The sequence below is a fragment of the Oncorhynchus nerka genome, linkage group LG23 (assembly GCF_034236695.1).
Source record: "Oncorhynchus nerka isolate Pitt River linkage group LG23, Oner_Uvic_2.0, whole genome shotgun sequence".
Lineage (NCBI taxonomy): Eukaryota > Metazoa > Chordata > Actinopteri > Salmoniformes > Salmonidae > Oncorhynchus > Oncorhynchus nerka.
The window spans coordinates 54884280-54912271 of record NC_088418.1 but is presented as its reverse complement, the minus strand read 5'-3'; the positions used below and the strand labels follow the sequence as shown (position 1 = coordinate 54912271).

General features: G+C 44.7%; 1 protein-coding gene across 1 annotated transcript; it reads right to left on the bottom strand.

Annotated features, from left to right (window-relative positions):
- LOC115107079 (netrin-4-like) lies at positions 1-27959 on the bottom strand. Its single transcript, XM_029630450.2, has 10 exons — positions 27478-27959; positions 26253-26794; positions 17399-17671; positions 8347-8473; positions 7976-8161; positions 4834-5047; positions 2180-2274; positions 1718-1786; positions 1115-1288; positions 1-946 (listed from the first exon to the last, which is right to left on the bottom strand). Exons 1-10 carry the CDS (start codon positions 27533-27535, stop codon positions 807-809), a joined length of 1878 nt encoding a protein of 625 aa, XP_029486310.1. The 5' UTR covers positions 27536-27959; the 3' UTR covers positions 1-806.
- Positions 27960-27992: the final 33 nt, after the last annotated feature.

Genomic DNA, 27992 nt, shown 5'->3' with positions numbered 1-27992 from the left:
TTATGTTTGAAGCCTGAAATGTGGCAAAAGGTCGCAAAGTTCAAGGGGGCCGAATACTTTCGCAAGGCACTGTATATGTATATATATATATATATATATATATATATACAGTGGTATATGTTGTTGTGATTGGACTGTTTTTATCAGGAACCCCTCCACAAGAGATGCTACATCTCTATAGGTTATCCTGCCCAAATTTCAAAGTAAAAAATGGATCAATTAGACTCATCAGACACGCAGCCACACACACACAGACAGAGTTCACAACACACATACACATTCGCAAACACACCTGGACTCAACCACCTGTAGTGGCATGCATGGCTTATTCAACATCATTCTGTGTGTACAAATCTGTTTCTGTTACACAGCTTGACAGGCAGTTTGTTGTAACAGAACACATCGGGGAATGAGGCATAGGTCATCCACCACAAGCCTTCCTACAGGGGTCACAAGGGGTCAAATGTGTCCTTCTGTTGTCCAGTCTTGAGGTCAACACATGATCCTATTGGCCCTTCTGCCATGGGCTAAAGTGCTAGAGAGAGGGAGTGGCTGTGTGTGTATGTGCGCTTGGAAGAGAGGGCCGAACTGTCACTCAAACAGAGGCTCATAGAGTCTGTGTATGTTCTCTCTGCCAGCCACACACTCTTATTGGCCCAGGGCAGATAGGGGTGGGCGTTTATAGTCTGTTTAGTCCCTACCTCAATAAGACAATTCCCCCTCCAGAGAAGGCAAAAACAAATGAATGGCAGTGTCTTCTTTCTCCATCTATCAGTCTGTCCAACTCCCAGTGTCCTCCAGTCTGTTTACCAGGTGCAGTCTTTCTTCATTAGTGTGAGGACCTTGCGTCCAAGGCTGGCTCTCCAGGGCTTGACGAAGCTCTTCATGTTGACGATAAGACGGTTCTGCTTCCTGTCTGCATGGCCCGCCACCAAGTACTCCCCACCTAAGTAGTCAAAGCATAAACAGAGACATCATTAGCTCAGCAGCCCTGCGTTTGTGTGTGCATGCGTGTGTGCGTGTGTGCGTGCGTGCGTACGTACGTAACTGCTTGTGTGCACACGTGTGCCTGTGAATGCGTGTGTGTATAGGTGTGTGTGTGTGTGAGACTGGCCTGGGTTGAGGATGGGGCAGGTGCAGCCCCGTGCGGTCCAGGACTCTGGGTAGAGTGTTACTCGTCCTTTCTGGATCTTCACCTTAGTGCTCTGACTCAACACCTTCTGAACCTTCACCTCCAACTCAGCATGGGAGCCCTTATCATGGGCTGACAAGACCTTAACCTTCAACACTGAGAAAAAGAGGGAGGGGAAGAAGGGGAGAGATATAGGGGGGGAGAAGAGAGAGAGGGAGGAAGGGGAGAGATATAGGGGGGGAGAAGAGAGAGAGGGAGGGAGGGGAGAGATAAAGATGGAGGAGAGAGAGAGAGGGGGGAGGAGAGAGGGAGAGAGAAAACGATAGGAAAGGAGAGAGGGAGAAAGAGGGAGGGAGGAGAGGAGGGAGAGAGAGAGCGAGATAGAGAGAGAGAACAAGAGGGAGGGAGATATGAGACAAAGATAGGGATAGAGAGGGAAAGCCTTTATTGTACAATAAAATACTGTTTACATAGAGTTATCAATAAACAAACAACACAATGGAAACCAAGGAAGCAAAAAAAAACAAATATGGTTTTATTACCACAATCTCTCTCGCTGTTGTTCATGTGTGTCTCAGTACTCACCATAGGCAAACTTCATGGTGCAGAAGAGTTTGCTGTTGGCCAGGACCTGCTCCTTACACTCACATTTCTCTGCAGGGGACACAATCATATTGACATATTACACACCAATACCCCGTCCAGATATGTGACTGACACCTGCTCTGTGTGTGTGTGTGTGTGTGTGTGTGTGTGTGTGTGTGTGACGTAGATAAGTGGTGACTTAGGAATGTGAGGACAGTGTGTGTGAGTATGTGTGTGTGAGATCAAGGAGGAATTTGTCTCACTCAGCTGAAGGCCTTGGGAGGTCTCGGAGAGGGACATTTTGGAAACTGTCCACAGACACACAGAATCACAGATCTTTGTTCTCTGCCCTTGTAAGGATGTACAATAACTTTCACTACTTAACCATTAACAGTTGGGCACTGGGCTGTGGAGCAGACTGCATACCACACACACACACACACTGGTGACCCCATGTCTAACCTGAGTAGTGTAGGGCAGAAAAGAGCTCATCTGCCTTGAAGATCCTCACCAGCTCACTGGAATTACCCTCCAGATTATACAGGTCCAGATCTGACCTGCACACATATAAACACACACACACACACACTTGCTGTTAATATAAACTTAATATTATAGATATCATATCCGATGGTATATATATATATTTATATATATATATACATATATATACATACACACACACACACACACACACACGCACACACACATTACCGTTCAAAAATGTGGGGTCACTTAAAAGAAAATAACATTTTTTGTCCATTAAAATAACATCAAATTGATCAAAAATACAGTGAAAACATTGTTAATGTTGTAAATGACTACTGTAGCTGGAAACGGCAGATTTTTTATGGAATATGTACATAGGCGTACAGAGGCCCATTATCAGCATCCATCACTTCTGTGTTCCAATGGCACGTTGTGTTAACTAATCCACGTTTATCATTTTAAAAGGCTAAGCAATAAAACTGTCCTTCTTTAGACTAGTTGAGTATCTGGAGCATCAGCATTTGTTGGTTCGATTAAAGGCTAAAAATGGCCAGAAACAAATACCTTTCTTCTGAAACTCGTCAGTCTATTCTTGTTCTGAGAAATGAAGGCTATTCCATGCCAGAAATTTCCAAGAAACTTAAGATCTCATGCAATGCTGTATACTACTCCCTTTACAGAACAGCGCAAACTGTCCCTAACCAGAATAGAAAGAGGAGTGGGAGGCCCCAGTGCCCAACTGAGCAAGAGGACAAGTACATGGAGTGTCTAGTTGGAGAAACAGACGCCTCACAAGTCCTCACCTCGCAGCTTCATTAAATAGTACCCACAAAACACCAGTCTCAACGTCAACAGTGAAGAGGCGACTCCGGGATGCTGGCCTTCTAGACAGAGTTCCTCTGTCCAGTGTCTGTGTTCTTCTGCCCATCTTAATCTTTTATTTTTATTGGCCAGTCTGTTGACGTTGAGACTGGTATACAGTTGAAGTCGGGAGTTTACATACACTTAGGTTGAGGTCATTAAAACTTGTTTTTCAACCACTCCACACATTTCTTGTTAACAAGCTATAGTTTTGGCAAGTCGGTTAGAACATCTACTTTGTGCATGACACAAGTCATTTTTCCAACAATTGTTTAAAGACAGATTATTTCACTGTATCACAATTCCAGTTGGTCAGAAGTTTACATACACTAAATTGACTGACTTTAAACAGCCTGGAAAATTCCAGAAAATGATGTCATAGCTTTAGAAGCTTCTGATAGGCTAATTGACATAATTTGAGTCAATTGGAGACGTACCTGTGGATGTATTTCAAGGCCTACCTTCAAACTCAGTGCCTCTTTGCTTGACATCATGGGAAAATCAAAAGAAATCAGCAAAGACCTCCAAAATTGTAGACCTCCACAAGTCTGGTTCATCCTTGGGAGCAATTTCCAAACGCCCAAAGGTACCACGTTCATCAAACAATAGTACGCAGGTATAAAACCATGGGACCATGCAGCTGTCATATCACTCAGGAAGGAGACGCGTTCTGTCTCCTAGAGATGAACGTACTCTGGAGCGAAAAGTTCAAATCAATCCCAGAACAACAGCAAAGGAACTTGTGAAGATGCTGGAGGAAACAGGTACGAAATTATCTATATCCACAGTAAAACAAGTCCTATATCGATATAGCCCGAAAGGCCGCTCAGCAAGGAAGAAGCCACTGCTCCAAAACCGCCATAAAAATGCCAGACCATGGTTTGCAACTGCACATGGGGACAAAGATCGTAATTTTTTGAGAAATGTCCTCTGGTCTGATGAAACATAAATAGAACTGTTTGGCCATAATGACCATCATTATGTTTGGAGGGAAAAGGGGGAGGCTTGCAAGCCGTAGAACACCTTCCCAACCGTGAAGCACGGGGGTGGCAGCATCATGTTGTGGAGGTGGCAGCATCATGTTATGGGGGTGCTTTGCTGCAGGAAGGACTGGTGCACTTCACAAAATAGACGGCATCATGAGGAAGGAACTTCATGTGTATATATTGAAGCAACATCTCAAGACATCAGCCAGGAAGTAAAGCTTGGTTGCAAATGGGTCTTCCAAATGGACAATAACGCCAAGCATACTTCCAAAGTTCTAACAAAATAGCTTAAGGACAACAGCGTCAAGGTAATGGAGTGGCCATCACAAAGCACTGACCTCAATCCCATCGAAAATTTGTGGGCAGAACTGAAAAAGCGTGTGGAGCAAGGAGGCCTATAAGCCTGACTCAGTTACACCAGGTCTTTCAGGAGGAATGGGCCAAAATTCACCCAACTTATTGTGTGAAGCTTGTGGAAGGCTACCCGAAAAGTTTGACCCTAGTTAAACAATTTAAAGGCAATGCTAAGGAATACTAATTGAGTGTATGTAAACTTCTGACCCACTGGGAATGTGATCAAATAAATAAAAGCTGAAATAAATCATTCTCTCTACTATTATTCTGACATTTCACATTCTTAAAATAAAGTGGTGATCCTAACTGACCTAAGACAGGGAATCTTTACTCGGATTAAATGTCAGGAATTTTGAAAAACTGAGTTTAAATGTATTTGGCTGAGGTGTATGTAAACTTCTGACTTCAACTGTATATATGACTCACCCAGACATGCAGTATCCTGTAAAGGGGTCACAGTCTCCCGCACAGTCGCACAGACGGCAGCCGTAATCATGGAAACCCCAGTATCCCACCATGCACCTGTCGCAGTGGGAGCCCCCCACGCCGGGCTTGCAGACACAGTCTCCGTTGGTAGGGTCACAGAGAGACCCCCTGCCCAGGTGGAATGGTATTGAACCCAGGGGGTGGCAGCCGCATGCTGGGGGGAGGAGAAAGAGAGGGGAGACATGGCACATCACATATACAACAATAACTCCACCACAGCTAATCAAATACATCGGTACTCAACCCAATGTTATCTCCTCACAAATAAACCACAGACATTAATTTGGATCTAGTTGCACCTTACCACAGCGAATCAAATCCACCCACACTCAATCACAGGCAATTAAATTCACCACACTCAACCACAGCCAATCAAATCCATTCAAAGTAAACCACTGCACACATTCAGATTGAGAACCCTAATGCTGGCAACATTTCCAGTTGAGTATATTTTGTTTTTCTACCTATGACTTTATTAGGCACGTATTAGTCATGTAGAGTTCCCTTTGTGTAACTGTCACACAGATAGACACACTCCAGAGCGTGCCACCTCATTATAGCCCAGCCTGGAGGAGGAAGAGATAAGACAGAGAGGGAGAGAGACCACTTCCCAAAGGACTCTGGACTGACTGGAACAGTCCAAGGTTTTCCTGGACCACGAAGCACAATGGTCTCTCTGTCATCCTCTTATCAGATCGCCATCACACACACAAGGACACATGCACGCGGCTACCACAGGCGCATGCACCCAAGCACACGCGCGGGAATGCACAGTCGTGCGCACACTCGCACACATCTTTCTCAAATACCTTCCACAGTTCTCTCTCCCTTCTCTCTGCTGAGTGTTCTTTTAACAGACTGCAGCAATATAAGATAGAGGGACAAGCACAGTCAGTGCTATGTTCTGCCCACTCAACAACCACCACACACACACACAATCACCCCCCCCCCCCTCCTATAAAAACACACAACTTGCAAAGGCTCAAAACACACACACACCACATAAAATGTACACATAAATTCACATACACATTCTTGCTGTCCTCATAGTATGTGAATTACAAGAAAACTTTGCAGGGGGTGAGAGTAACAGCCAAAGTAGTCACCATAAATCTGTACTCATCAGAGCGAGGGATACAAAGGGGGGGGGGACTAGAGAGACAAGAGGAGGGAAGGAGAGATGGGAAGGGGAGGAGGAGGGGTGGTGTAGAGCTTTATTTCTGTTGTTTAATGATGATTGAACCCCCCCCATCCTACCCCACTGGCAGTAAATTACTATATAACCAGAGCCAGACCCCCTGTGTCTCTCCCCCGTTCCCCTGTCTGGGTGCAGGGAGATGATGTCACAAGGCTCTACTGTCTGAGACCCAGACAAGGCTGTACCTTTATCACTTATCGCCGTGGGCAACAAATATAAGATAAGATGCATCTGTTGTTTCATTCATTTTGTATCTTTCATTATCAACAGACCTTGTAAAGACCCATGCAGACCACGCACGCACGCACACACACACACACACTCACTCACGGACACACGCATGCACGCACAGACACACACACACACACACACAATCACACACTCATAAAGACAGGGGAATCATTACACTGACATCTAAATCCCCAAGGCATATGTAAGTCAGCTAGGAGAGACAGTCTTTCTCTTCAGGGTTCTCCCGATTAACGATAATAAACTTGAACTTCAAATAATTTCTCTTCCTGAAAATCATCTATTGAGGTCCTGTTGAGACTGTAGTGTTCAATCGCCTCAAGTTAATCATTACAGGAGAACAATACCAGCCCAGAAGCAGCAAAGCCATCGACACACACACACACACACACACACACACACACACACGCAGGTGCATACACACACTTTCCCTCTCTCTCTCATGTTGTATAATAGGATCATGTTGTATAATAGGACATTGTTAATACAGTAGTTGTATAATAATTGGAGTTTAGAGATGAGAATGTGTGGAGAGGTGTGTGTGTGTGTGTTGACGCAGTGAGCTCTCACAATGAGAACATTATGGGTCTGTAGTGATACGTGACAGAGCAGCTGCCCGAACAACCACAGAACACACCCACTTAGAAAACAAACTAAAATGTATCTCTCACACACACTCATTGTTACTGTGTGTGTGTGAGCTTGCGGCTCGATTGTGTGTTTTCTTTAAAGAGCTCCGCCATGCCTGGAATTGGAAATGTGTTCCTAGAGACGGAGGGAAATTCCTCAGTTGTCAGATTTCAACCTCACTCTGACACTGGGGTTCCCCTCCTAAACGTGTCCTGTCTACAAACATTCCCCAAATATGTGTTCCACTCTCACTTGTTGACAATGTGAAAATACCGAAATGCTACAGACTTCCCTAAAGGCAAACCTAAACACATGCACACAAGCATGCAGTGACGCACACGCACACACACCAGCCAGCGTCTCCCCAGCCTTCTGCATAACTGTAGGACTGAGCTCACTGGGTCAAATCAGACAGATAATCTGAGAATGTAACCACTGTGGTGTTTATGGATGGGTATCTAGTGTTTACTTAAGTCCCATCACAGAGCACAAACAACACACAAGGTCCTTGGATTAGATGTGGAAGACACATTTCAGTTGAATGCATTCAGTCGTACAACTGACTAGGTATCCCCCTTTCCCTTTCCTTACATGAGCCGCCACTGTGTTGATTAGTGATGACGAACCACTCCAGTGACTCACAGGTGAACGCAAACAGCAAACACTGACACTCAGACACACACACAAAGAACCAGGTGCCCATCAGGAGCGACGTTATCCAGCACGTCTCGGCTTGCGATCTCAGCAATCAGCATTCCGGGCAGGAATGAGTTGGCTCTGCCAGTAAGGGTGTGTGTATACGGTGCGTATGGGTCTCATGTTCTCTGGATTCCTACGGTGTGTGTTTATGTGTGTGAGTGTTTGTGTGATTGAGTCAGTGAGTGAGTGATAGAGCAAGCCAGTGAATGTGAGTCAGACATGGGTTCAAATACTACTTGAAATCTTTGAAGTACATTGAGCTTTTGCTTTAGCCATCTGGAGTGCGTGTGCGAGAGTTTGTCTTACGTTTACAGGAGTCCTGGGCCGTGTGCGCCCTCTGGGGGTCTCTGTAGAAGCCAGTCTTACAGCTCTGACAGTTGCGTCCCTCTGTGCTGTGTAGACACTCACACACACCTCCGCTGCGCTGGCCGGACACCCGCCACACCGACCAATCAAAACTGCAGCTCTGGGCATGCCCGTTACACTTACACTCTATAGGGAGACAGGGCGGGACATCAGAATCACAGATATCTGTCAATCTTCTCTAAACAGGCACTGATTGGTCATTATGATCAATGATGGCTGTAAGTAGGGCCGTGAGTTTTTCCTGACCAGATCCTATCCTCAGATAAAACTCCTGGCCCTAGTGTATAGTGAATAGCAGTAGTGTCACTCACTCCTGCACTCATGTGGAGCCCCTGTGAGTCCGTCCGCAGGTTGCCAGGGTCGGTCATTGTAGAGCGGAGCACAGCGCTCACAGTGAACACCTGCAGTGTTGTGACTACACACACACTTCCCATGAACCTGAGAGAGAGGAAGAGGAGAGAGGAGAGGAAGGAGGGGACAAAGAGGTCAGTGTAAGGGAGAGAGCAGTTCCCATGTGAGAGCAGCAGCACCCCAAGTCTAACCCCTGGGGGTCGGGGGGGCTCCCCTGCCTGTTCTCTTTCAGGTCCTGTCCTGTAATTGCTGAATGGAGACTGATTGTTTGGCTTCATCGCTGGAAATGAACATTGGCCTCATGACGAAAGGGGCCTGAAAAGGACCGTGTCTGAGTGTGTGTGTATGTGTGTGTGTCTGCGGAAATATGCAGCGCTGAGAGCACAATAACAGTCTCCTTGTCATTCCTGTGAGTGGTTAATGATGTGATCTAGGTGGGAGGTTGACATGGCATCTGAGGTAGCTATTTATCTGTTTGGGTTACAGTGCCTCTGTGTGGGGAACAGAGACACAGAGAGAGGCCTGAACACACACACACGCACACATTCAAGCACACTGACGCATGCGCACACACACACACTGAACACAAACGCTCAACAACACTCCAACACCTGTGGTAGTTTCTGTTTCCCACAGTGTATGGCTATAGAGGCTGCTGCCCTCTACCTCAAAATGCCCTCTCCCCTCCCCTATGCTGCACAGACGCTCACACAGAGGGTTAAACACAGGCATGGGAGAGACCTGTAGCTACCGGAACTGGGACATATCCCAGGCCCTTGCACTAACCCCAGATCTAACCCTAACCTTATCTCAAACTCAATCCCAGCCACTGTGCCAGCCCAAGACATAACCCCAACCATATTCCATCAACCAGGAGAATGGAGGAAGATAAGGACAGGCAGGTAAGACAGTGTGAGAAATGGATGTGGTAGGTCTGGAATGGACAAACAAAGAGAAAAGGAGTGAAAGAACTCTGTGTACAGAACTACATCAATGAGAATGAAATCATCTGTAACCAGGACTGATTGTGGAAAAGGGGGAAGGAGGCAAGTAGAGAGAAGAAGAGAGGGGAGGAGAGGAGAAAGAGGGGGGAAGGAGAGAAGAGAGAGACATTGGCCAAGCTCCAGACAGCTGGTATTCCAAACAATTTCACATGTTTACCTGCGGGATATGGGACAATTAGCGCATACACAAACACCAATACACACACGCACAAATACAAACCCAAGCAGCCAGGCTCCCAAGCACACACACAAATAAAATGCACATACATATACAAATGCACACACACTAATGCCTGCACCCCCCATCTCCAAGAGCTTGTGCGTGTTCCGTTTTGACAGGCCTGTATTTCAAACACTCTGACCCTCTGATAAAGAGGTTGTTGAACATGGACAGGGAGGGGTGGCAGACGGTACAGAGGGGTGTTCAGGAAGACCTCGACAGCTCCCCCCCACGAAAGCTTTATTGGCTAATGTGAAATTAAGTCATTCATCAGCAGTGTGTGTGTGTGTGTGTGTGTGTATTCATCCAAACAACATGATAAGTGTGTGTGTTAATCCGATCATCAGCGTGTGTGTGTACTCAGGCAAACACCTGTATAGCACAATACTCTCCATGAGGTGCAGTCTTTAAATTCCAACACCTCTGCAGAAACTCATTCTCAGACTCCAGTTACTGTGCAAGTCTCTATAACCCTGAGATACTCATACTGCCTCTCCGCTTGCTATGCGAATTGCTGCTAACTCTCCAGTAGCTGAGCATGGGCCAGGAGGGTTGGATGTGGGTCAAAAACTGGCTCTGTGGTCAACTCAGAATGGCTCACACAGACCATGATCACCCTCCCATGTGGTCTGGACCTGTGAGCCCTGCAACACAACAACAAAAACACTGTTTCTCCCCAAAAACATTCGGACTGCACTAAACTTTCTGGGCACTAATAACCCTCAATATCAAGGTCACTGATTACTGGGTTTACTCTACTCACACAAACACACACACACACACACAGCTTAGTGAATCTTTGAGAAGCCCCTCACCACGACACACTTAGGGGGGCGGGGTTGGTTGTGAGTGTGGTCTGCCCGGTCTACCCCGCCCACCACACGGTTTCATTTGCTGAGGCCTTCCAGACAAGAGATGCGCAGAGCTGGGTTCGTGTAACTCAATGGGTTCGCCTGGGCATGTTCAGTAAAAAAAAACGTTTTGGAACGTTGCAGACTCAAATGCCATGAATAGAACTGACATGATTTCTTAAATCAGAAAGGCATATTTGTTCTACATAATACATTTATATCTGAACGTTGGCCAACGTTATGTCAGTCCTCCTGTTGAATGCTGCCCTGGTACATGCTTGTCCCTACCTATGTGAAGCTAGCCACATTAACAATTAGCCACAAAAGTGGAATTGCGGTTCAGAATAAAAGTCCCTCATTGACAAGCCTCTTCCCCCTCAGGAGGCTGAAAAGATTTGGCATGGGTCCTCAGATCCTCAAAAAGTTCTACAGCTTCACCATTGAGAGCATCTTGACTGGCTGCATCCCCACTTGGTATGACAACTGCTTGGTATCCAACCGCAAGGCGCTACAGAGGGTAGTGCGCACAGCCTAGTAGTACATCACTGGGCCCGAGCTCCCTGCCATCTAGGACCTCTATACCAGGCGGTGTAAGAGGAAGGCCCTAAAAATGGTCATAGACACCAGCCACCCAAGTCATAGACTGTTCTCTCTGATACCACATGGCAAGTGGTACCAATGCACCAAGTCTAACCCCAAGCCATAAGATTGCTAAATTGTTAGTTAAATAGTTAACCAAATAGATACCAGGACTATCTGCATTGACCCTTGTTGACTCATCACATACGCTGCTGCTACTGTTTACTATCTGTCACTCTATTCCTAGTTATATGTACATATCTACCTCAATTACCTCGTACCCCTGCACATCAACTCAACATTGGGTACCAGTACCAAGTTATCGTTACCAATTGTGTATCTATTACTACTTTTATTATTGTGTTTTATTTTTTCTATTATTTCTCTATTTTCTTTCTCTCTGCATTGTTGGGAAGGGCCTGTCAGTAAACATTTCACTGTTAGGCCACACCTGTTGTTTGCAACAACAACAAAAATGAAATCCTACTGTGGATGTATTAGACTGCATAATTGCTTTGGAGGCATACTTATATGCATTGTACGGCCTTACCCATGGATTGTGCCCCCAGGAAATAGGGTATCAGCCTACATACACAGTCACACCCATAGAAAACAATTCTCAAGAGTTTACACAAATATTAGCATCTTAGCTCTCATTGCAAGACTTTGACCTTGGGAAATCCCTTTCCCAGTCAGTCTATTCTGCATATTGAACATTCAAATTGCACTTAACAGCCCAACCTATGTGACACCCACAGAACATAACTATGTAGAGTTTAAACACATATTAGTGTATTAGCTCTATTGTAGGACTCAGAAACAACTGTGAAACCAGCCACATTAGCTCACGAGTCCACCTATTGTGTATTGAAAATTCAGATCTAATATGGCTCATTTCACAGTGGTTTCAGAGTCCTGCAAAAGAGCTAAGATGCTAATATTTGTGTAAACTCTACATAGTTATGTTCTGTGGGTTTCACTAAGTAGGCTGATACCCATGGATTGTGCACCCATGAAATGGGGTAAGGCTGTACAGTGCATACTGTATGCCCCAAAGCAATTATGCAGTCTAATACATCCAGTGGGATTTCAAATCAAATCAAATGTTATTTGTCACATACACATGGTTAGCAGATGTTAATGCGAGTGTAGCGAAATGCTTGTGCTACACTCGCATTAACATCTGCTAACCATGTGTATGTGACAAATACAATTTGATTTGATTTGTTTAATGTTTATTGTCAAACTAATGAATTATTGTATTTAATATTAAATTATCTAACAACATTCCAACCTTAATTAGCATTATCTAGTCCAAATGTAGCATGATTCCACTATTTGTATTAGTTTGCGTCACTTTCAATTAGGGATTTTTATTTTGAAGGCAAACCAAAAATTACACTACACCACACACAAAGGACAGGCACCGGTGACCATAGCAATGGAGTAAACTAATATTTTCGATGTGTGAAAACACCTACTCACCTACTCATTCAAAGGTATTTCTACATTGTAAAATAACAGTGAAGACATCAAATCTATGAAATAACACATATGGAATCATGTATTAAGCAAAACAAAGTGTTAAACAAATCAACATATATTTTATATTTGAGATTCTTCAAAGTAAACCAGCCTTTGCCTTGATGACAGCATTGCACACTCTTGGTATTATCTCAACCAGCTTCAACTGGAATGTTTTTCCAACAGTCTTGAAGGAGTTCCCACACATGCTGAGCATTTGTTGGCTGCTTTTCCTTCACTCTGCGGTCCAACTCATCCCAAACCATCTCAATTGGGTTGAGGTCGGGTGATTGTGGAGGCCAGGTCATCTGATGCAGCACTCCATCACTCTCCTTCTTGGTCAAATAGCCATTACACAGCTTGGAGGTGTGTTGGGTCATAGTCCTGTTGAAAAACAAATGATAGTCCCACTAAGCGCAAACCAGATGGGATGGCATATCGCTGCAGAATGCTGTGGTAGCCATGTTAATTAAATGTGCATTGAATACTAAATAAATCACAGACAGTGTCACCAGCAAAGCACCCCCACACCTCCTCCTCCATGCTTTACGGTGGGAACCACACATGCGGAGATCATCCGTTCACCTACTCTGCGTCTCACAGTTAATTAGTTAACTCTTAATTAACTTATCCTCTGCAGCAGAGGTAACTCCGGGTCTTCCTTTCCTGTGGCGGTCCTCAGTGGGGGACAGTTTCCCCATAGCACTTGATGGTTTTTGCGACTGCACTTGAAGAAACTTTAAAAGTTCTTGACATTTTCTGGATTGACTGACCTTCTTTTCTTAAAGTAATGATGGACTGTTGTTTCTCTTTGCTGTTTTGAGCTGTGCTTGCCATAATATGGACTTGGTTTTTTACCAAATAGGGCTATCTTCTGTATACCACCCCTTCTCACAACACAACTGATTGGCTCAAATGTATTAAGAAGGAAATAAATTCGTAACTGTTATCGAGGCACACCTGTTAATTGAAATGCATTCCAGGTGACTACCTCATGAAGCTGGTTGAGAGAATCAAATCAAACTTTATTTGTCACATGTGCCAAACAAAACAAGTGTAGACTTTACCGTGAAATGCTTACTTACAAGCCCTTAACCAACAGTGCAGTTCCAAAAGAGTTAAGAATATATTTACCAAGTAGACTAAAATAAAAAGTAATAATAAAAAGTAACACAATAAGAATAACAATAACGAGGCTATATACAGGGGGCACCGGTACCAAGTCAGTGTGCGGGGGTACAGGTTAGTTGAGGTAATTTGTGCATGTCGGTGGGATTGAAGTGACTATGCATAGATAATGAACAGCGAGTAGCAGCAGTGTACAAAAACACTTGACAGTTGTTCTGCGCATGCTTTGAGTACGCGTCCTGGTAATCCGTCTTTTCCAGCGGCTTTGTAAATTTTGACCTGTTTAAAGGTTTTGTTCACATCGGCTACCGAGAGCGTTATTTATTTATTATTATTCTTTTTTTAAACTTTATTTAACCAGGCAAGTCAGTTAAGAACAAATTCTTATTTTCAATGACGGCCTAGGAACAGTGGGTCAACTGCCTGTTCAGGGGCAGAACGACAGATTTGTACCTTGTCAGCTCAGGGGTTTGAAATTGCAACCTTCCGGTTACTAGTCCAACGCTCTAACCACTAGGCTACCCTGCCGCCCAAGAGTGTGCAAAGCTGTCATCAAGGCAACGGGTGGCTACTTTGAACAATCTCAAATATAAAATATATATTTGATTTGTTTAAAACTTTTGGTTATTACATGATTCCATATGTGTTATTTCATAGTTTTGATGTCTTTACTACTATTCTACAATGTAGAAAATAGTACAAATGAAGAAAAACCCTTGAATGAGTAGATGTTTCCAAACTTTTGACTGATACTGTATGTGCTGACATATCACCAAGCAGAGCGTGGTGGAATGCGAATGCCCCTCAACCAATGAAAACATGTGGTGGGTGGGGCCGGTTCAGGCCTGACCCCACCCACAACCGACCACGCCCCGTTCCATGGCGAGGAGTACTCAGAATTTTCAGGACTTTTTGGGGAGTAAAAATATATTCCCATTCAAAATCCTATTTTCCCTTAACCTAACCTAAACCTCAAACCCTAACCCTAACCGTAACCCTGACCTTAGCCCCAAACACTAAACCTAACCGTTAAGCCTAAAATAGCAATTGAAGAAATTCAGAACATGAACAAAGTCCTGACTTTTCAAAAAGTTTATTGTTTTCCTACCTTGTTAGGACATTCTGGTTCTAATTAGGGAGGAAAACATGTACACAAACTCACACCCTCCCGTCTTGTTTGAGTGTGTTTACAGGCTTCTAATCTCTCCTCACTGTCTTGCCATGATCTGGTTGTTTGGGTTTGGTAGATATGACTGTCCTGGGTCGAAACAGAGACAGAAAGCAAACTGCTGAGAGACAGAGAGACAGAGAGAGAGAGAGAGCACCTAGATCTTATGCACAGATTCTGTCAGACCTGGGCCCTGACAGTAAATCTCAGTAAGACCAAAATAATGGTGTTCCAAAAAAGGTCCAGTCACCAGGACCACAAATACAAATTCCATCTAGACACTGTTGCCCTAGAGCACACAAAAAACTATACATACCTTGGCCTAAACATCAGTGCCACAGGTAACTTCCACAAAGCTGTGAACGATCTGAGAGACAAGGCAAGAAGGGCATTCTATGCCATCAAAAGAAACATACATTTCAACATACCAATTAGGATTTGGCTAAAAATACTTGAATCAGTCATAGAGCCCATTGCCCTTTATGGTTGTGAGGTCTGGGGTCCGCTCACCAACCAAGACTTCACAAAATGGGACAAACACCAAATTGAGACTCTGCACGCAGAATTCTGCAAAAATATCCTCCGTGTACAACGTAAAACACCAAATAATGCATGCAGAGCAGAATTAGGCCGATACCCACTAATTATCAAAATCCAGAAAAGAGCCATTAAATTCTACAACCACCTAAAAGGAAGCGATTCACAAACCTTCCATAACAAAGCCATCACCTACAGAGAGATGAACCTGGAGAAGAGTCCCTAAGCAAGCTGGTCCTGGGGCTCTGTTCACAAACACAAACACACCCTACAGAGCCCCAGGACAACAGCACAATTAGACCCAACCAAATCATGAGAAAACAAAAAGATAATTACTTAACACATTGGAAAGAATTAACAAAAAACAGAGCAAACTAGAATGCTATTTGGCCCTAAACAGAGAGTACACAGCGGCAGAATACCTGACCACTGTGACTGACCCAAAATTAAGGAAAGCTTTGACTATGTACAGACTCAGTGAGCATAGCCTTGCTATTGAGAAAGGCCGCCGTAGGCAGACATGGCTCTCAAGAGAAGACAGGCTATGTGCTCACTGCCCACAAAATGAGGTGGAAACTGAGCTGCACTTCCTAACCTCCTGCCCAATGTATGACCATATTAGAGATACATATTTCCCCAGATCACACAGATCCACAAAGAATTCGAAAACAAATCCAATTTTGAAAAACTCCCATATCTACTGGGTGAAATTCCACAGTGTGCCATCACAGCAGCAAGATTTGTGACCTGTTGCCACGAGAAAAGGGCAACCAGTGAAGAACAAACACCATTGTAAATACAACCCATATTTATGCTTATTTATTTTATCTTGTGTCCTTTAACTATTTGTACATTGTATATATATATATATATATAATATGACATTTGTAATGTCTTTACTGTTTTGAAACTTCTGTATGTGTAATGTTTACTGTTCATTTTTGTTGTTTTTCACCTTATATATTCACTTTGTATGTTGTCTACCTCACTTGCTTTGGCAATGTTAACACATGTTTCCCATGCCAATAAAGCCCTTGAATTGAATTGAATTGAATTGAATTGAATTGAGAGAGAGAGAGAAAGTACTTATATAACCTCATACCGTCCCACGTCTCAATGCTTGTTTACCCAACTCTCCCTCATATCACACGACACACTGACGTTCCTACAACGTTAGGTCATGTTGTATTGTGATATATCCTAATGTTTAGAATATCAACATTTAAAAGCTTAAAACACATTCTGAGGATGCTTTTGTAGCCTAGATAGAGTCAAGTCCAAACTAAGTTAACTAGGTGTAGCCCACTGGGTTACTAGATAAGCCAGTGATATTATGGGGGAGGATGACAGACAGACACCTCTGATTACAGTGGGCTCACACAGAGGAGACAGACTGACCGGCTGCAAACATACAAGCTCCTAGATACTGTAATACTGCCACAGACACTGCTATTGTGGGCTTAACACTCATACACAAAGTTATAGTTACCCACAGTCAGACAGTCTCTGTGTCTATGTCTTTGTGTCTGTGTCTCCAGTGTAAAGGTTCTGTTGTCACACTCATCACACTCACTTTCCCTGCTCTCTGGGCCTGCTGATTGCAATAGAATAGGCACTCTGCTTCAAAAGGGCGGAACTGCTTGTGGAGACGGCAGAGATAGAAGTTCCACAGGCAGTCTGGAAACGCTCGCTGCATCTCTAATGTCAATCTACACACTGAATCAGTCATGTCCATTCACACCTTTATCAGCACACACTTTTTGAGACTTCCACACCATCATTAGCCCAGTGCTGAATCCATATCAACATTTCCTTTGTAATCTGGATCACAGGAAAGGCAGCTTTTTATCTACCCAGACAGAGCAAGCCCAGCACAGGAAGTGGGACAGAGAAAGGTGATATCCCTCATCACTATGCTAATGACTGATACACAAAACGCATGCATGCACACAGACAGTCAGATATGCAGACAGAAACACAGACACACACACACACACTCACCACGTGGTTAGTTCTGTCCCTGACAGGGAGGTAGCCGGGCGCAGGGACACACTGCTCGGCGTGCCCGTTGCAGAAGCAGCTGCCCTTCACAATAAGGTCATAAATGGCGAAGTGCTGGGTGAGCGGGGCTCCAATGGTGGGATCTTTGGCTTGGCAGGGACAGGATTGGCGCTCCAGCAGACGTATGCGCACGTTGGTCACCCTCAGCTGCTCCTGGCCTGCCACCCCATACGGGTCAAGAGATTCCCATTGGGGGAGGGCACGGTAGATCACCTGTCAATCAACCAATCCAACAGTCAGTCAAAATGATACGAGTTAGTGGCACTATGTTATTATGCAAGACTTGGTGACAACGCAGCTTCTTTTCTGCACCTCTCTCTCGGTCTCTCCTTCTTTCTCCCTCTCTGAGTCGTGCATCCCTAAATTGATGATCCCTCCATATTACCCTCCAGCCCAAGCACAACTGCCATCACCCTGGTGACTGCCCCTATGGCAACCTGCTTACACTGCTGCTGTTGTTGTTGAGGGTGAATTATGTTCCTGAGAGGGCTGTGTGTTTCTGCCACAGATATCCCTGGGGCAGAAGTGTGTTTCTGCCACAGATATCACTGGGGCAGAAGTGTGTTTGTTTAAGGGGAGTTAGTTGTCATTGAGGGAAGTGTGTGATGCTGGGAGGGAGTGTTATTGGAGGAGAGTATGTATTTTTTTATTTCACCTTTATTTAACCAGGTAGGCTAGTTGAGAACAAGTTCTCATTTGCAACTGCGACCTGGCCAAGATAATGCAAAGCAGTTCGACACATACAACAAAACAGAGTTACACATGGAGTAAACAAAACATACAATCAATAATACAGTGCAAAAATATATATACAGCATGTGCAAAGGAGGCAGGATAAGGGAGGTAAGGCAATAGATAGGCCATGGTGGCGAAGTAATTACAATATAGCAATTAAACACTGGAATGGTAGAATGTACAGAAGATGAATGTGCAAGTAGAGATCCTGGGGTGCAAAGGAGCAAGGTAAATAAAGAAATACAGTATGGGGATGAGGTAGATTGGATGGGCTATTTACAGATGAGCTATGTACAGGTGCAGTAATCTGTGAGCTGCCCTGACAGCTGGTGCTTAAAGCTAGTGAGGGAGATAAGAGTCCAGTTTTAGTGATTTTTGCAGTTCGTTCCAGTCATTGGCAGCAGAGAACTGGAAGGAGAGGCGGCCAAAGAAAGAATTGGCTTTGGGGGTGACCAGTGAGATATACCTAATGGAGTGCGTGCTACGGGTGGGTGCTGCTATGCTGACCAGTGAGCTGAGATAAGGCGGGGCTTTACCTACCAGAGACTTGTAGATGACCTGGAGCCAGTGGGTTTGGCGATGAATATGAAGCGAGGGCCAGCCAACGGGAGCATACAGGTCGCAGTGGTGGGTAGTATATGGGGCTTTGGTGACAAAACGGATGGCACTGTGATAGACTGCATCCAATTTGTTGAGTAGGGTATTGGAGGCTATTTTGTAAATGACATCGCCGAGTCGAGGATCGGTAGGATGGTCAGTTTTACAAGGGTATGTTTAGCAGCATGAGTGAAGGAGGCTTTGTTGCAAAATAGGAAGCCGATTCTAGATTTAATTTTGGATTGGAGATGTTTAATGTGAGTCTGGAAGGAGAGTTTACAGTCTAACCAGACACCTAGGTATTTGTAGTTGTCCACATATTCTAAGTCAGAACCGTCCAGAGTAGTGATGCTGGACGGGCGGGCAGGTGCGGGCAGCGATCGGTTGAAGAGAATGCATTTAGTTTTACTAGCATTTAAGAGTAGTTGGAGACCACGGAAGGAGAGTTGTATGGCATTGAAGCTCATCTGGAGGTTAGTTAACACAGTGTCCAAAGAAGAGCCAGAGGTATACATAATGGTGTCGTCTGCGTAGAGGTGGATCAAATAATCACCAGTAGCAAGAGCGACATCATTGATGTATACAGAGAAGTATCCCTGACATAGATACCATTGGGTGAGGGGTGTGTGTGTGTTTTTGGGGGGGTTGACTGTGTGAGTCGAGCCCATGCTGTGTCCCCATTGGCTGTATGGCTGGCCTGGGGTGTGATGGGAGGAGCACTATTAAGTTCCCTGTTGTTGGAATAGGTCACAGAGTCACGGCATTGTGTTCGCAATTAAGGGAACACAACAAATAGGGCAAGGGGCGCCAGTCCGCGGGAGAGGAGGACGAGACAAAGAGCGGGCGAGAGATGCAGCCCCACATAACTTAGCCCTGGACAAAGGCTCTGCGATAGCCCGGCGACACCGCAGCAACACTGTCCCACACACACACACCCCACACACAAACACATCCCCAATGGACAATCCCAAACTCCACACACAACATCCAATGAACATTCCCAACTACACACACACTTACCCAATCAACATTTCCAAACCCTGCAAAGATTCCACAAGAGGCCTTCTGTATGCTCCAGCTGCAGGAAGTGGGCACAGACTTCATGCAGCCCACACAACGAATGCAAACTCTAACACACATACAAACAAACAAATGAAGAATAGCATTCAAGTTTTTCGTGCATACGAAATGTCAAGTCATTGTCTGGGTATGCTCTCTCTGTCAAACTATAGAAACAGAGAGAGCAGTCCCACAGAAACCTTAGTTAGGGGGAGCGTGTGGCTTTTCTACGCTCATAATCTTTTCTTCCTGTTACAATCTGAAAAACAGTGTAAGTCTGGCTTTAACAGCCCTAATTCCTTCAAAGCACTGTGGACTGTATTCTGGTAAACAGGAACAATGGGCATTGATGGAGGGAGAGAGCAAGAGAGAGAGAGAGAGAGAGATCGCGAGAGGAGGGGGATGGGCCGTCTCGCCTGCAGGACCAACTTCCATCAGGGCAAAGGGCACTTCCTCCCTGACAGACAGAGAGAGAGAGGTGTGTGTGGGGCTCTGGTTGGACGGCTCCCTCCCTAAGAAGATCACAGTCTCTATAACACCTAAACACACATTCTTCCAGCCCAGCTGACCTCATAAATAACACAAGGAGCCCTGAGCTCTCCAACAACCTCTTCAGTTAGTACCTGAACAAGCCTCCCAGGTTTTCCCCCATTCAGATGAACATGTTCAGCTCTCAGCACAAGAGATGACATGCTTTTTAATGTTCATCAGATAAAGGAGGGGGAAAGCTGGGAATACCTGCTCCCTCACAGTATCGCTCCAAGCTAAGACACATCTCCTCCCCCTCCCTCCTTCTTGCTATCCATCACAGCTAAACACTTATCTGATTGCAGGAGCCCAAACACTTAACACTGACTAAACACACACACGGGTGTATATACACACAGTCACCTTCTCGACACATAACTGTCACTCCAGTTAAGCTCAAACATTCAATATGTAAACACACAGTCACACAGACACAAACACACAGTCACACAGACACTAACACACAGTCACACAGACACTAACACACAGTCACACAGACACTAACACACAGTCACTAACACACAGTCACACAGACACAAACACACAGTCACACAGACACAAACACACAGTCACAAACACACAGTCACACAGACACAAACACACAGTCACACAGACACAAACACACAGTCACACAGACACAAACACACAGTCACACAGAGATGCACTTGACATATTGAGCTAGTAGGTGAAAGCCTGACAGGGTAGGCATATTCGCGTGTGCACCTTGCCCTCTGTATGGACATAAACACACGGAGCACAACTCTCAGCTCCCGTGGTAAAGTACACACACAGTTCTGTACATGCCTTGCTGTCATCACCTCAGACAGGCCGCAGACAATTGAGCTGTCAGCATTATGTCAGCATTATGATTTTAGTTAATGATGAACATCACAAGATAAATATAGTAGCCATAGCGATAGAGAGAGTGGAGGATGGTTTAGTATAGCAGGCTCTGTTTTGAGGAGCTGAAAGACACTGGAGTCTGGACCCCTCCCCTGACCTCAGGGTCAACACACAGGGGTTAGAGGGTAAAGGTCATGCTACTATCACAGTGTCTCGCTTCCCTGACACACAAAAACATTCACACACACACATGCATTGCAAGCACATCACAACATGACACAAGTATCTTATATTAGCTGGGTCCCTCAAATAAACACATACACACTTTCACATGTTCACACTTGCATGGACACACACACACACCACTCACAGGGGAAGACTGCTTTTGGATGTACGATACAGCGGATCAAAAAAGATGACAGGATAACATGTAGGCAATACTACCAGGGAAAAGCCTGTGGAGCAGTACCATTACAGAGTCAACATGCACTACATCGGGGATCATCAACTAGAGTCATTACAGAGTCAACATGCACTACATCGGGGATCATCAACTAGAGTCATTACAGAGTCAACATGCACTACATCGGGGATCATCAACTAGAGTCATTACAGAGTCAACATGCACTACATCAGGGATCATCAACTAGAGTCATTACAGAGTCAACATGCACTACATCGGGGATCATCAACTAGAGTCATTACAGAGTCAACATGCACTACATCGGGGATCATCAACTAGAGTCATTACAGAGTCAACATGCACTACATCGGGGATCATCAACTAGAGTCATTACAGAGTCAACATGCACTACATCAGGGATCATCAACTAGAGTCATTACAGAGTCACCATGCACTACATCAGGGATGATCGACTAGTCATTACAGAGTCAACATGGACTACATCAGGGATCATCAACTAGAGTCATTACAGAGTCAAAATGCACTACATCAGAGATAATCAACTAGAGTCAACATGCACCACATCAGGGATCATCAACTATAGTCATTACAGAGTCAACATGCACTACATCAGAGATCATCAACTAGAGTCAACATGCACTACATCAGGGATGATCAACTAGAGTCATTACAGAGTCAACATGCACTACATCAGGGATCATCAACCAGAGTCATTACAGAGTCAACATGCACTACACCAGGGATCATCAACTAGAGTCATTACAGAGTCAACATGCACTACATCAGAGATCATCAACTAGAGTCAACATGCACTACATCAGGGATGATCAACTAGAGTCATTACAGAGACAACATGCACTACATCGGGGATCATCAACTAGAGTCATTACAGAGTCAACATGCACTACATCAGGAATCATCAACTAGAGTCAACATGCACTACATCAGGGATCATCAACTAGATTCATTACAGAGTCAACATGCACTACATCAGAGTCAACATGCACTACATCAGGGATCATCAACTAGAGTCATTACAGAGTCAACATGCACTACATCAGGGATCATCAACTAGAGTCATTACAGAGTCAACATGCACTAGATCTGGGATCATCAACTAGTGTCATTACAGAGTCAACATGCACTACATCAGAGATCATCAACTAGAGTCAACATGCACTACATCAGGGATCATCAACGAGAGTCATTACAGAGTCAACATGCACTACATCAGGGATCATCAACTAGAGTCAACATGCACTACATCAGGGATCATCAACGAGAGTCAATACAGAGTCAACATGCACTACATCAGGGATCATCAACCAGAGTCATTACAGAGTCAACATGCACTACACCAGGGATCATCAACTAGAGTCAATACAGAGTCAACATGCACTACATCAGGGATCATCAACTAGAGTCATTACAGAGTCAACATGCACTACATCAGGGATCATCAACCAGAGTCATTACAGAGTCAACATGCACTACACCAGGGATCATCAACTAGAGTCAATACAGAGTCAACATGCACTACATCAGGGATCATCAACGAGAGTCATTACAGAGTCAACATGCACTACATCAGGGATGATCGACTAGAGTCATTACAGAGTCAACATGCACTACATCAGGGATCATCATCTAGAGTCATTACAGGGTCAACATGCACTACATCAGAGATCATCAACTAGAGTCAACATGCCCTACATCAGGGATGATCAACTAGAGTCATTACAGAGACAACATGCACTACATCGGGGATCATCAACTAGAGTCAACATGCACTACATCAGGGATCATCAACTAGAGTCATTACAGGGTCAACATGCACTACATCAGGAATCATCAACTAGAGTCAATACAGAGACAACATGCACTACATCGGGGATCATCAACTAGAGTCAATAAAGAGTCAACATGCACTACATCAGGGATCATCAACTAGTCATTACAGAGTCAACATGCACTACATCAGGGATCATCAACTAGAGTCAACATGCACTACATCAGGGATCATCAACTAGAGTCAACATGCACTACATCAGGGATCATCATCTAGAGTCATTACAGGGTCAACATGCACTACATCAGGGATCATCAACTAGAGTCAACATGCACTACATCAGGGATCATCATCTAGAGTCATTACAGAGTCAACATGCACTACATCAGAGATCATCAACTAGAGTCAACATGCACTACATCAGGGATCATCAACTAGAGTCATTACAGAGTCAACATGCACTAGATCAGGGATCATCAACTAGAGTCATTACAGAGTCAACATGCACTACATCAGGGATCATCAACTAGAGTCAACATGCACTACATCAGGGATCATCAACTAGAGTCATTACAGAGTCAACATGCACTAGATCAGGGATCATCAACTAGAGTCATTACAGAGTCAACATGCACTACACCAGGGATCATCCACTAGAGTCATTACAGAGTCAACATGCACTACATCAGGGATCATCAACTAGTCATTACAGAGTCAACATGCACTACATCAGGGATCATCAACTAGAGTCGTTACAGAGTCAACATGCACTACATCAGGGATCATCAACTAGAGTCGTTACAGAGTCAACATGCACTACATCAGAGATCATCAACTAGAGTCAACATGCACTACATCAGGGATCATCAACGAGAGTCATTACAGGGTCAACATGCACTACATCAGAGATCATCAACTAGAGTCAACATGCACTACATCAGGGATCATCAACTAGAGTCATTACAAAGTCAACATGCACTACATCAGGGATCATCAACTAGAGTCATTACAGAGTCAACATGCACTACATCAGGGATCATCAACTAGAGTCAACATGCACTACATCAGGGATCATCAACTAGAGTCATTACAGGGTCAACATGCACTACATCAGGAATCATCAACTAGAGTCAATACAGAGACAACATGCACTACATCGGGGATCATCAACTAGAGTCAATAAAGAGTCAACATGCACTACATCAGGGATCATCAACTAGAGTCAACATGCACTACATCAGGGATCATCAACTAGAGTCAACATGCACTACATCAGGGATCATCAACTAGAGTCATTACAGAGTCAACATGCACTAGATCAGGGATCATCAACTAGAGTCAGTACAGAGTCAACATGCACTACATCAGGGATCATCAACTAGAGTCAACATGCACTACATCAGGGATCATCAACTAGAGTCAACATGCACTACATCAGGGATCATCAACTAGAGTCATTACAGAGTCAACATGCACTAGATCAGGGATCATCAACTAGAGTCATTACAGAGTCAACATGCACTACATCAGGGTTCATCAACTAGAGTCATTACAGAGTCAACATGCACTACACCGGGGATCATCCACTAGAGTCATTACAGAGTCAACATGCACTACATCAGGGATCATCAACTAGAGTCGTTACAGAGTCAACATGCACTACATCAGGGATCATCAACTAGAGTCAACATGCACTACATCAGGGATCATCAACTAGAGTCATTACAGAGTCAACATGCACTACATCAGGGATCATCAACTAGAGTCATTACAGAGTCAACATGCAGTACATCAGGGATCATCAACTAGAGTCATTACAGAGTCAACATGCACTAGATCAGGGATCATCAACTAGATTCAGCCGCGGCCCATTATTTTCTGAAGCGGATGGGCTGGATCATAATTGGAAATAATTTGTAGAAGGCAAATGAACCGCTAGAAGCCCAAACAGATATAATGTTTGACTAAAACAATCATTTAAAACCTTGCTTACATTTGTTTACGATCACGTGTCTCTCTATTATGAGTGGGAATACTTGGGAACAGATTTCCTAAATGAAAATTACTTGGAGCTGATTACCTGGTGTTTTTACAGTCTTTTATGTCCAACAAAAAAAAAAAAAAAAAAAAAAAAAAAAGTATTCTCAGAAAATTTGGGCGGTGCAAATAAAACCACCAAATTGGTCCCGTGGGCTGCCAGTTGGGGAACCCTGCACTACATGATCTCCCTGCACTGTGTACTGTTAGCTCTGCCTTGGTAGGAGCTGAAACCACTCACACACTCTTTCAGTTAGACATCAAGGAGCTGCCAGGAACCCTTTCTTGCCACATAATTCCCACCCCCACCTGATAACCATCCTTCCCTAGTAATAACACTATCCTCCGTAGTGCTGCTGCTGTCTTGGGCTCTATGGACTACCCAGGGTGTAGAGAGCTGTAAGAGAGGTTAGGGTGTGCAGACTGGAGTTCCAGAACAGCACTAACACACCTGACTCAACTCATCACGGTTTTGATTAGTACCTGTATTTAGATTAGAGACCCATGATTCAGACACACAGGGGAATATGCAAGTTAGCTTTATGAATGGGGGGAAGTGGAGTGGACACTCCTGTGTGTAGTACAGTAGCCAACATCTATCATCCTTCCTTCCAGCTGTTCATCCGTCCATAAGTAAGGTGCCATGACAGGGCACATCCTGAACGGCTAGAGGTGTGAGTCTGAGCTGCTGTCTGGACTAACACCTGGTTCTGTCTCAGACAGTCCTGTCTGTCTCTGTACACACACACACACACACACACACACACACACACACACCTCACCTCTCCCCTGGTACAGGGGTAAGCTCCAGAGTATTTGGAGGTGCAAAGGGCCCTGTCCAGCACTGCCTTTCCCTCCTTCAGTCCAAAGGTGGCGCTACAGTTCCTGGCGTAGTACTGCAATATCTTCCAGGTCTGCCCGAAGTCCTGCGAGCGCTCCAGGGTCATGGCGGTAGGGCGGGGTGAGCGGAACACCATGATCAGGTGGGTGAAGATGAATTCTGCCTCCAGATCCAGCTGCAGAGTCTCAGACTCCACTTCCCCGGACGACTGCCACCAGGTGTTGGGGTGGCGGAAGGAGGAGTCGGCCATGGCTGCAGCCAGGTGGGACTGCAGGGGGAGGGCCGCATTGCACTCCCCACACCTGGCCGGGGGGCAGGGCGCTGTGGAGGAGGAGGGGTCAGAGTAGGAGCAGTAGGGCTCGGTGCCCTTGTAGCCACACACGGTCTGGGTCAGGACCCTGCGACCTAGCGCCAGATTGCCCATTCGGGGGTTACACGCCTGGCTCTCACAACGAGCGGCTACCCCCCCTACACGACCCAAATCTATAGGAAGAGAGATAGGACAGGTTATAGGAGATGGACGAGGATCTCTTGTGTATTTAATCTAAACTTGAAGCTAAAAGTTTAGACTTGAATGCTTCAGTGTGGACTTTGACAGAGATCAATTTTTGGGCAGCTATGGGAGGAGGATGTGCACTCCAGACGAGTTCCAGATGCATTGGGTGTGGTATGTAAGAACACCTGCTGGGCAACACTGCCATCTTTAAGAGCCCTCTCCACGGCCAACATGCACACAGGGGAACGGGGGTTTCATGTTTTTCTATAACACAACAATTCTGTTTATAATGTGGGCAGGTATTCAAAATAGATTTTTGGCAGTCAACAATGGATGGTAGCTCACAGTAGCCTTCATTGTTATGGGTCTTTTGAGGTTGAGTTATAAAAACATATCGGTATATTTGTGGTTCGTTTGAAAACATTCTACATTATAGAGAAAATCTCAGTGATATCATGAGACACGAGTTTCACCTCGACACAAATAGAATGTTGACCCGAGGTGGTCAACAGAGCGGAGCGTAAGGAAATACTTTTGTCACCGTTGCTGCACTTGTCAGGCGTATTGTTCCGAGACAGCGGGAACGCTACATTGTTGTACACAATGAATACACTGCCTATGAATTGAATTCGATTAGAAGCAGGTTTTTTTTTAAAGAAAAAATACAAACCTGCAAGAATACCAGATAGTCCAGTGCAGGTAAAAACAGCAAACCAAGTCCACATCATAGTTCCGACCCACGAGCAAGTGTTCCCAAGAAGAGGTTAGGCGATGAGATACCTAGAGAGAAGCCCTGTGAATAGGCAATGCGACACCTCGTTGGTGTTATTCAAGTGGCAAATAGATGCAAGATTTCATCCTCCGAATGTAAAGCCAAGGTTCAAAGCCAGTATAGTCTTTACTTTCCCTTTTTCAATAACAATCAGATATGATCAAAGAAGAACAAAGACCCCAGTTTGACAACACAGCCGGTTCAGACACCCAGGGAAAAGTATTCCATTATTCCGCATTACTTCTGCAAAAGCCGAGGACTGATTTGCGTTCTCTCGTATTCGCCGGGACCTTCTACCTTACAGTTAGTTAATTTGCTTGCTAATAGCCTGAAGATAAACTGTGAATCTACTATGGAATTACTGAGAGAGTGACAGCGGGCTTGCGGCTCCGCCCCGTCTCTTTGCATTTTTC

Bases quoted from the DNA above. Each gene is read 5' to 3' on its own strand.
- LOC115107079 (XM_029630450.2), bottom strand. From the start codon at position 27,535: ATGATGTGGACTTGGTTTGCTGTTTTTACCTGCACTGGACTATCTGGT. The intron at 17,672-26,252 runs GTGAGGTGTGTG...GTTGATTGACAG, and splicing joins ACCCCTGTACCAGGGGAGAG to GTGATCTACCGTGCCCTCCC. The intron at 5,048-7,975 runs GTAAGACAAACT...TCCTCCCCCCAG, and splicing joins GGCCCAGGACTCCTGTAAAC to CATGCGGCTGCCACCCCCTG.